The sequence below is a fragment of the Camelus ferus genome, chromosome 7 (genome assembly GCF_009834535.1).
Source record: "Camelus ferus isolate YT-003-E chromosome 7, BCGSAC_Cfer_1.0, whole genome shotgun sequence".
In the NCBI taxonomy this organism is placed as follows: Eukaryota; Metazoa; Chordata; class Mammalia; order Artiodactyla; family Camelidae; genus Camelus; species Camelus ferus.
Window position 1 is genome coordinate 82,445,172 of NC_045702.1, and position 11,183 is coordinate 82,456,354.

Here is an 11,183-nt window from a genome sequence, read left to right on the forward strand (position 1 = left end):
TGTAGTTCCGTGCCCGGCTAGCCCCCGACTTTGCGTTTGTGCGCATGCTCGAGGTAGGGGCGACCCGGTGGGCGCGGCCTTAGGGCGAGCAACATGGCGGCCTTCATGCTGGTCTTGGTGGTTTCGCCGCTGGCCCGCAGCCCGGGGACTACTCCGGAACTTTTGGGAGCAACTGCAGCGGAAACTTCAGCTGAGCCGGCCAGGCCTTCCCCGTTCTCCATGGGGTACGTAAAGGAGGTCCTCCGTGGAGAAGGGGTTGGGTGAGGGGCCCCAGGCCGCGTGGTGGACACCGCTCTTACGCCGCCCTGCTCCCGCGGTCTGATCTTCCGCCGCGCGTGGGGGCCGTCGTCCGGGACACTTACTTAGGAACAAGAAGAGACAGCTGTCTCTGCCCCCCAGTCTCCTGCGAAAAAAGAAAAGCCCTCCAATTGTCCCATTCGTTTACAGAATGTAACCCAAGCGCATCGCTTAGCCTCAAGCGACACCACGATCCAGATCCGCTTCTCTTTTCTTTCCAGTCGTCCCACCCCCTAAAGCAATTTGTCCTCTGTGCAGTTGAATGTTGATCTTGTTTCCCCCGAAAACTAAATTTAAATGAAAGCATCCTGGGTGTTAAAACTGTCATGGCTTTGACATTTACATTCTACTCGATTTCGGAGGTATCCCGAACATGATAATGATCATGCCCAGGCCGACTGAACGAACAAAGAGCCCACTGTATGTCGAAGCCTACATAGGCTTCTGAGATAATCGCCGCCACAATCCCATTAGGTGTCTCCCCTTCTCAACTGAAAAAGTAGGCTCCGAAAGGACCCAAGGTCACACAGGCCGTCCAGATCCTGTGCTATTAACCCCTGGGCTATGCTTAGCAATTCTTTTAGATATACTGAAAAGGAATGCCAGTTGTTAAGTGTTAGACACCTTGTATATTTTTAAGAGTTCCTACAATCAAAAGAGGTATTGCAAGTCTGAGGAAAAACAGCAAGAAAAAAGTAAAGGAATCTATTTGAGTTTATAAACAGTTCAGAAAAAACAAAAGGGAAACGTTGGTGGTCACATAAGTAAATTAATATCCTACAAAGTGTAATGAGCTAGCTCTTTTCCTTAAAGAACTGAGAGGAATCAAGATTAAATATTTCGAAGGACCAAGTGATGGATCTACCAGGTTATATGACAGAGGATCTAACTCAGTTTGATTATAATAAGAAGGACCAATCAACAGTTATCTCCGTGCCATCGGGAAATGGCTTTTGGAAATCTCAAGCTTGGATTTAGTTGTAAACGTAAATCTGCGCCCTCAAGTGGAATGTGCATATTTGAGTGTGGGTTTTTTGTTTTGTTTTGTTTTGTTTTGTTTTGTTTTGTTTTTTGCCTTGATTGTTTTAAGTTAGATGTCTGTCAGACATTTATTCATGTTTACTAGTGAACCCGTGAGTTCAGTATTATAAGATGAGAACATCTTGGTAGAATTTCACTGATTTTTTTTTTTAAGCAGATGCCTCTAAGAAAAAATTTTGTGTTTTTTAAAATTACTTTATGTATGAGCTTTAGTATAATTTTGGAGCTACTGAGGTTGCCTGTTAAATGTCTACTGAGGGTAGTATTTTAAATTATATATATATGTGCCTGTTGGTATATCACTGTAGACCATTAAGGGGACTGGTACCTGTAAATAGTCATTTACTAGCTAGGAACCAATTCTGTATCTCCATGTTTTATTTGGTAGGGCCAGCATTAGCGGTCCAAAGTCCAGCTACACTTACAGAATCAGGAGGTGATGCCAATGGCAGTAAGATTTCCAGCCTTTCGGATAGTGTCTTTTGGATGGCAGCTCCCAAAAACAGACGCAGCATTGAAGTTAACCAGTGTAGGAGACGAAACCCGCAGAAGCTTATTAAAGTTAAGGTAATGTGATCATTTTTGTGGGTGTGCTTTTTCTCAACGTCCGCCACTGCGTGTTCTCTTGGTATGTTCATATAGCCTGCGGGTAAGTTATTTTCAGATCTTATGTGTCTACTTTCCTCTGGCCTAAATTAAATACAGTATTCTCATGTATGTATGTGTGTCTACTGTCCTGTAGCCTAAATATTAGGAACACAGTCAGGGGAGGAGTTTTAGAGTCTGGAGAGCAGACTGGGTTGTGAAGAGTCCACGTGACTTTTCTACTGGGAGCTGTGCCAGTCCTGAGCTGTGTGATTTTGAACCATATATGAATAAACATTTTAACTACGACAGAGCCTAAAATTAAAGTCAGAAGCAGTAGATCTCTTGGATATTGAGGTTTTCCCTTACAGATTTATTCTGTTCTTTACTGTGTCCACCAAAATACTGTGAAGGAAAGTCCTTAGATAAGTAGTAAAAATAGCTAATTGTGAAGTGCCTCTGATGTAGCTAAGTGCTTTATGAATTATCTCATCCCCACAGCAGCCCTCCAGAGTAAATATTGTTTTGCTCAGTTTTGGGAGGAAGAAACTGAGGTGGAGAGAATTTGCCTGTGGTCACAAACAGGTGGCAGAGGCAGGAGCTGAGCCCTGGCCGTCTAATTCTTGAACTCACATTCTTGAAGCTTTTTTTTTTTGTGTATATGTTCCCATCCTCAGATAATTCCAGACCTCAGTGATCCTTCTCCCCCATGGGTACACTTTATTCATTGATTGAGTAACAAAAAGTAGTGTTTCTTACCTTTGATCTGTTAATTTGTGGCTTTAACAGCCATGCTTTGAGTTGCTGTGTATTTCATGGCCTCCCCAGCAACAGGGCAGTGCAAATGGACCTCCAGAGCAAAGAATTGACTTTCATAAGCCTCCACAGTCAGGGTTAAACCAAACCCAGCAAAGCTTAAGACTCAAAGTATTACCCAGTCACAGTCGGACCTAGACTTAAAACGTGGAACTGAAAAATACTTCATTAACTGAGACAAGAATAATTCGTACAGTTCGGTTGAGAGAACTGCAGATTTTAGGAATAATTACATGATTCTATTACAGGATTTCCCTGATTTTCTTTATTCAGAGGGGAAAGAATAGCTTTTATCCTGCACGTTCATTTTCTTCATTGAATTGTTTTCTGCGACGTACAGTACGTTATGCTGAGCGCTGTGTTAAAGGTATCAGCTGACTGTGGGCATCTTTCGATGCCACGGCCAACCTCGAGTTGAACGTGCAGACCAGTTTTCCACGTATCAGAGTAAAATGAGGGGTTGGGGAGGCAAGTAATTTACAAGGTTCTTTGTTTCTCTCAGATAATGAGATTCTTTTTGTGATCTGCCTTACAAATATTTGTATATTCACCTGAGGACGTGTTTAAAGTTGACTGTTTACTCCTGTTTACTATTTCTCTTATTTCAAATCTACCTTTAGAAGATGATGAAAGGACTTCTTCAGAGTTTATAATTGTCTTATTAAAGTTGGCTAGACATACAGTAACTCAGAAAAATACCCTCAAGTTGTAACACATCAAGACTTTTACATTAAGGAGTAAACCAGTGCTCATTGATAAAAAGAAAAATGATACTGTATACCAGCTTACACTTCCTACAGGAATTTGAATTACACAGTGATAATCAGGGAAAGCTAATGAGTAGCGTGTTTATCACCTTGTTTTTTCCCAGGAGAGCTTGAAAGAAAAAGTGCCCTTTCTCTTGGTCTCTTATTTAAGATACTGGTTATATGGGTCACCCCAGCCTTGCTGATGGAGTCCTTATCAGAGGTTTAGTTTCTGAAGATGGGGGAGTGGCGTGCCGTCTCACATACTATTAAGTAAAAATGTACCAGGTTCAAAGTCGGCAGAGTCTTGGTCCCGATTTTTCTAATAATTCGTATCAGCGTCGTTTGTCCTCAGTTCCCATGTTAAAACGAGGTTGATCCCAGTGGTCTGTGACCTTGTGCGGCATGAACATTCCCAGAAAGTTTGAATAGAAGCCTCACCCCCATCAGTGAGTATTTGTGCATTATGTTGCCTCTTATTAAAATGTCTTTGTTCGCTTGTTTGTTTTTAAGAACAACATAGACGTTTGCCCCGAATGTGGTCACCTGAAACAGAAACACGTCCTTTGTGGCTACTGCTATGCGAAGGTGTGCAAGGAGACAGCAGAAATCAGGCGACAGATAGGGAGGCAAGAGGGGGGCCCTCTCAAGGCTCCTGCGGTGGAGACGGTGGTTCTGTACTCCGGGGAGACGCCGTCCCGGCAGGATCAGGGCAAGAGGATCATCGAGCGGGAGCGGAAGCGGCCCTCCTGGTTCACCCAGAACTGACACCAGAGGTGTTTTCGAGAGGATAGCCTCACATAAGACATTTCCCCTGGAAACGAGGAAGATTCTTTGTTTTCATGTTGCTTGTGTGCTTTTTAAATCACCACTATAATTTAAAACATTCTCTATAAGCAGTTTTTTTATGGGTACTATGAAGAATGTATCAAGAGTAAAATCTGAAAATGTTCGATTACGCAGAGGCTCAAGTGGATTTATGTGTCTGTTTGCATTAAACTATCAAGTTTTAGTAAACGTAAAATTTCCAGGACAGGAAAATGAAACAAATAATTTAAAATTCACAGCCAGAAGTACGCATTGGGGCTCTGGTTTTGTCTGTTGGCCGGTGGTTCTTCTACACAACGATACTTAGGCAAATGCTTTTGCTTAAGTAGCCCCTGGAAATGGGCTATTAGTTAAATTCTGGGTATTGTATTTGGTATTGTTTTTGGCACGGTAGCTGTAACAGTAAGAAGAAGTTTGTTCTGTTTGGTTTTTTTGTTTGCGTTAGCAAATTAAAATTGCCTTTGCATGGCACTTTATTACATTAACTTACTTAGAAGTAGTTCCTCCCATTTTACATTAAATCAAAACCACATACAGAATTCATTAGGTGGCTCATGAAATTTGAATTTATAGTTTGGGGAGAGAGATTTTTTAAAAGGAGACGTGAGTGAATTCAGTAGCACACAGAAAATGTGCTAAGGGGGTTGCCCTGGCATTTGCCTTCTAGGAAATCCTTTCAGTTTATTTTATGTTTTATCATTTTTATCTCCATAGCAATGGCCTTTTCATCTTAACCCAATTCATTTCGTCTTTCCCACTGCCTCCCCCATTCCTGTATCTACCTTGAGCCCAATGTTTGCTATTTTCTTTGTTTCCTGCCTCATTCAAAAAGATAATTGAGACGCATACTGGCCTTTTTTATCTTCTGGAAAATCTTTCCTCTTACGCTGTGATCTACAAGTTGATAAAGTATGCCTTTGTTTAAAAAAAAAAGATAATAGTAAAAGTGAAATAGCTTATTAAATTACAGAAGTAAGTAAGGGAATTGTAGTTAAATGGAAAATCAGTAGACAAAATAAGATAAAGGCCAGGGATGTATTTAAAACAAAATGCATAAAATAGTCTGACTACTTATAAGAACTAGGCAGTGAATTGAACCCTAAACTCTCTTTTCCTTGGAAGGGACTTCCGTGGATAGGTCTGCACCAGGTGAGCCACATCATCCAGCGGGCCCTCCTGAGGCTCCTGTGGCAGGGTAATCCACGTCAGCATGCCTAGATGTAAAATTACTAATTTCCTGAAGTATAGTAGAGACCAGTGATACGTGAAAGAACAACGGAGTAAAAGGAAATCCTTAAAACTTCAAAAGCACTCAAGTCTCAGTGTACAACTCTTTTGAGGCTTGGCTCGACCCCCAGCATTAAACAAATTGAGATTCTGGAGGAATCGGTTATCTGCATATTTTTGTCAAGGCAATGCCCTGCAGATAATTCGTTTTTACTGTCAAGTCAAAGAAGTGCTCTGTGTCATACTTCAGGTAGATAGACTTGAAGCCATGATTCACGAAAGCTAAGGCTGACCAGGTACATACCTGACTCTCCCACCACCTACTCAGCATCTGAGTTGACTTAACAGGTTGCAAAGCGCAAGTCTGGGTCGACGTTGCAGAGGGCTCTCTATGCAGGTGCACTGAGTGAGAACGTGTGGGCAGGATCACTCTTCTGTCTGCTAGTTCGTGGACGGATAAACGTTATCAAAGGCCTCCCCGAATTAGCAAAGCCAGATGTCTATTTCGTGTCAGAAAAGCCATGTCATAGGGGAAAGTGGTTTATCGCCTGTTTTGGAGAGGTTGTCCCCCAAAGTTATAATACATTTTATTGCTAAATGCTTTCAGTTTTTACTGTCAGAAAAAAAAAAAAAAGCATCATGAGTTTGAATTGAATCATTTACATAACCAGTTCATTCATGTTCTGAACATTAGACGTGAACCTCATCCCTGCCTCCCCCCATCAGCATCGGGCTGTTGAGTGAGACCTTCCACTTTTGGAGGTGGAGGTGGGGGTGGGTGAGGGGTGACGTCCCCTCTGAGCTTGGTAGCAGTCCCCTCCATCTCCCTGTGCTCTTTAGCCAGGTGCTGGGAGATCACCAGGTTCTGAAAATCTAAATGTCTGACTTCATTGCACCTCCCTGCCAGTGTCCTCATTCCGACCCTAACCATCTCTTTCCTGAGCTGTTACAATGCACTTTCCAATGATTAATTTCCAGTCTTCTCATATTTCTTATTAGCTTTCTTGAATAAAATTTAAATTGCAGAAATGACACAACATTGTAGTTAATGAAGCAATGCAAAGTATATAAGCAAAAGGTAAAGGGTCATTTTCCCACCACCACACGTGCCACACCATCATGGAGTCTGCTTCTGAGTGCCACCCTGCTATGTGGTGGATCCTGAAACAGTTCTGATCCAGTCACTCCCTGATCAAAGCCAGGCTCCTAATTAAACCCTGTCTGGTGTCCTCATGATCTGTCCAAGTTTGTGGTCACCTCCCTCCAGGGGGCAGTCCACACCCCACTCGGGTGGTTCACATCGTAATCACGTGTAGCAGAGATTATGACCCCCTTCTCAGTGCACATCTCTCCTCCCACCGTCTCCATTGGCTTCACTGTGCTCCTACCTCACTGTGTCTCCCTCTCAGATCCCCTTCCTCATTCCTCCTCTTCCCCCCAACCTCTTCAGAGGGCCACGGCTCCATGCTTGGTGATGCACTCCGTGTTACAGCTTTAAATAGCAACTGTATCTTGATGCCTTCCAAGTTGGTATTTCTGGCATTGGCCTCTCGCGATAACTCCAGGCTCACGTTCAGCTGTGTAGTCGGCCTTGCCGGTTGAATGGCTAACAGATGTCTTGACTCAGTTATCTCCAGCTCTGAGTCTCTTCTCTCCTGGTCCTACAATTCCCCCACTCCCCAGTCTCCCCAGTGTCCCCAGTCTCAGTTGATGGCAACGCTATTCTCCTAGTTGCTCAGTCACCCTTGACTCTGATGTCTCTCTGTCTTTCGCTCACACCCAGGCTGTGAGCACACCTACAAATCCCACGGGTTCTACATTTAAAAGTGACTTACATTCTGACCATTCATCACCGCCTGCACTTCCACCACCCTGATCACAGCCCCATCGGCTTCTCTGGAACACCAGTCCCCTCCATCTGGCCTCCTCTAGTCTATTCCCAGCACAGCAGCCAGAATCCCTTCAAAACAGGTCACGTCTCTCCTCTTAAAATTCCTTTACTCAAAACCTTAACCCAGATGAAATGTGCGGATACGTACATGAGGACTTTTGCCTTACATGAGATATACATACACACACACACACACACACACACACACACAGTGTGTGTGTGTGTGTGTGTATATAATTTGTGAATAGACTGAGCTTTGATAAATCAAAAAAATTTAGGTATACTATAGATAACCTCTATTTAAAGAAATTGTCAGAGACTTTTTTAAATATATGGAAATTTTTTTTCCTATTTTGCGTAGTGCGACTTTTAAATTCAAGATTCCTTCTTTTAAGAAGCACAAAGATACATCCCCGGTGTGGGGATCATTTTAACACTCCCGCCAGAGAACTAATCCTTGTTCCTGCCCCCACCCTCCCACAGGCAGTTGTTATGTTTCAGGGACAGGATTAGTCCCTCCACATTTCTAAATCTGTGCTTTGGAACCCTGCTGTCTATGATTAGCGTTTCTTTTCCTGGCACACGCACCGAAATAGACGCTCCGTCTTTAGCTGCAACTGGGAAGCAGCAGTGTCATCCCGTGGCCTATATCCGCGCACTGCATCTTAATTGGTGGGAGTCGCCGCCAGGGGCTGTCTTCATTCGTCTCGACAGCAGAGGGCAGCCGAGAGCAGGTTCCTGGTGCTCTAAGGGGCTGCCCCCGCCCACTTTTCAATCAGGCTGCTTTTACCGCGTTGGAAACACTTGCAATGATCCTGCCTTTCTGTCACCCCGCCCCTCGTCCTCTCCTGTCTCATTGGCGTCCTGTGATGTCGCTAGGTTGTGTTACGGATGCCATTTGGAGCACGGACGGGAGGAAAGCGAGAAGGCCAACCTGTTCTGGTCTCCCGGACCCTTGTCGCGCTCAGAGCCAGCTTGGCAGTTTCAGCCCGGACACCGAACCCTGGAAGTGCCACAGTTTCCCGGACATCCCGAGCCGCCTCGCTAGGGGGCAGCAGGTGACCTGTAGTGACTCATTCCAATGCAATAAAAACCTAACGGGTCCAGCAATGCTGGAAACATTTCATCTGTTTCTACCAAAGTCATCCGCGCGTGGAGAGCAGACAGGATTTCTGCAGGGGAGACAGGGCTGTCTGCAAGGCTGAGCCAAGGTGCTGGCTTCTCGCCTCTGTCCTGGGCTTCAGCGATGCTCTCCCGCGGCGGGGCTCCCCTCTCTAATTTCCCTACCCCACGCCCTTGGGGTGCACTGCAGCCTGCTTAATGATCACATTCTTTCCAAGAGTTTTTACAGGATAATAGCTCAGAATGCTACCTCTTTGTAACTATTTCGCCAATATTTTCAAATAGGAACATTTCAGTGGCTAAAAAGAAGTACTGAATTTCTCATGACCGTGACTCTAATCCTGTAGTTCTCAACCAGGGGCGATTCCTTTCCCAACCCTAGGAGCCTGAAATGTCTAGTGAAAATTTGGTTGTCACAACTAGGGGAGGGGGAGAGGAGTCCTCCTGACTCCTCGTGGGTAGAAGAGAGGGATGACACAATAAAATACGTGAAAAGAAAATAGTTTAGTTTCACTTCCATCGTATCTTTTCCATACTTTAAACTCACATCTCTCAGGTCTTGGCCTCTAGGTGTAATTTTTCCATTGATCTCCAGACCCATATATCCAAAAAAAAAAAAAAAAACACCAGAGATTTCCATCAGGATGTCGCTTCACAGCCTAACAACTCTTCCAAATCTTTCCCCCTAAATTTGCTTCTCTGGTAGCCCAGCTTGGTCCCTTACTCATTCAACAAACATCAATCATGTCTAATACTTATTTCCAGCTATAGCACACTCCTGCTTGGCTAATTGACATTTCAGGGTCAGCACATGGAAAACTATTGATCACCCCTCCCACCCATCCCCATCAGCCAAACCTGTACCTGACCCGAACTTTCCCACCTTGATTAAAGTCATTGCCTCGTGCAAAGTTGCTCAAGCAAAACTCTCGTCATTCTTGATTTCTCTCTTTCCTTCTCATCGGACATAAGCAACTCCTCTTGACTTTAGCCCTATGTCATCACTGAGACCTGAAGCAATTGGTTTGGGGCCATAGGCAGGGATGCTGCAAAGACAATGATTGGAGAGGGGCAGGAATGCATGCAGGGAGACAGGCCAAGGGTCTCTGGCAGTAATTGAGGCCAGAGATGATACAGCACAGACCAGGGTGGTGGCAGTGGACGTAGCAAGAACTAGAGGATGTTGAGATATATTTCAGAAGCAGAATAGGGTGATTTCCAAGTTTCTAGCTTGAGCAACACAGGAGATGTGAACAGGAAGCCCATGTGAGGTGAGGGCAGGTTGTGGGGGGAATAAAACTACCCATTTTTTGACAAGTTATATTTGAAAGACTATTGGACATCCCAGCTGTGATGGCAGGGTGGCCAAGAGCCATGCAAGTGTGTAAATTCGGAAATGGTCAGCAGATGGAATGTTTTTTAAAGCCACGGGAATGAATGGAACTATTCAGAGCAGGTGCTCAAGAGAGAAAGGAGAACCCTAAACCAGAGGAGGAAATCAGGAGAGGTTGTCCTGCCACAGATTCCAAGAATAGGGAGCCTCCGTTCTGTCTAACGTGGCTGGAAACAGGATCGATCGAAAAGGACCCAAGGATGGTGGTGGATGGAATTCGTTTGCGACGTGACAAAAGCAATTTCCTTTGAGTGTTGGTGGCAGAAGCCAGATGGGAGTGGGCTGAAGAATCGACGAACTGAAGAGGTGGAGGCAGCGTTCCTAGACAGGTCTTTGCAAAAGCTTTCCATTCAGGGGAGCAGGGAAGTGGGGCCATAGCTAGAGGAGGGTGGGAGATGCTGGGGCCTGGGTGTGTGTGTGTGTGTGTGTGTGTGTGTGTGTGTGTGCGCGCGCGCTCATGCTGCAGACTGAGAGAGCAAACGTGTAAATTTATGTTCATGAGAATTATTCGGTAAAAGAGGAGGCTCTTGGTGAAATGATGGAGAAAAGCCAGCCAGACAGCCAGACAGAGGGAGCTGTCTTGAATGAAGGGAGAGGACAGAGCCCAGGGCTCGCTATTTTTAGAAAAAGGAATTGCATCCAAAGCATCCTCCTACCTGAAGGTTACTGAGCACCTGAAGGTTAAACCCGGAAGAAGACCTGGAACAAAGCTGCATCAAATATGTGTATCAAACAAATGGTTTTGCCCATTAAAAATAACAAGTAGAGAGTAATGGTGGTACTTATGGGGAGAGACTAAAAACTGGTTTTAAAAAAGAAATAACCGTTTCAGCCTAATTTATTTTTTTTCAGTCCTCAGGCTGGTAGACAGATGTATGATAACTTTGCTTTGGAATTTTTTATTTGTATTTTTTTATGGTTATAAATTTATTCCCTGTTTGCCGGGTTAACAAAATAGTGTCCTTAATTTTTCTATGATTTTTTTTTTTACGTGCAAAGTTTTAATCCCTCTGGGATTAATTTTGATATATTTTTAATGGGGGGAGATAATTAGGTTTATATTTATGTATTTATATTTATTTATTTTAATGGAGGTACTGGGGATTGAACCCAGGACCTCGTGCACGCTAAACATGTGCTCTACCACTGAGCTATTCCCTCCTCCCTGAAATATGATATATGGACAGAATGTAACATGATTTTTTTAAATTGAAGTATAGGTAATTTACAATGTTGT

General features: G+C 44.1%; 1 protein-coding gene across 1 annotated transcript; it reads left to right on the forward strand.

The window, feature by feature from the left end:
• The first annotated feature begins 93 nt into the window (after window positions 1–93).
• Window positions 94–8,550, forward strand: MRPL32 (mitochondrial ribosomal protein L32). The gene is given in 4 exon segments (XM_006192082.3): window positions 94–129; window positions 131–224; window positions 1,727–1,905; window positions 3,999–8,550. Coding segments are annotated over 4 exon segments (564 nt in total). The 3' UTR covers window positions 4,254–8,550.
• The last annotated feature ends 2,633 nt before the right edge of the window (window positions 8,551–11,183 follow it).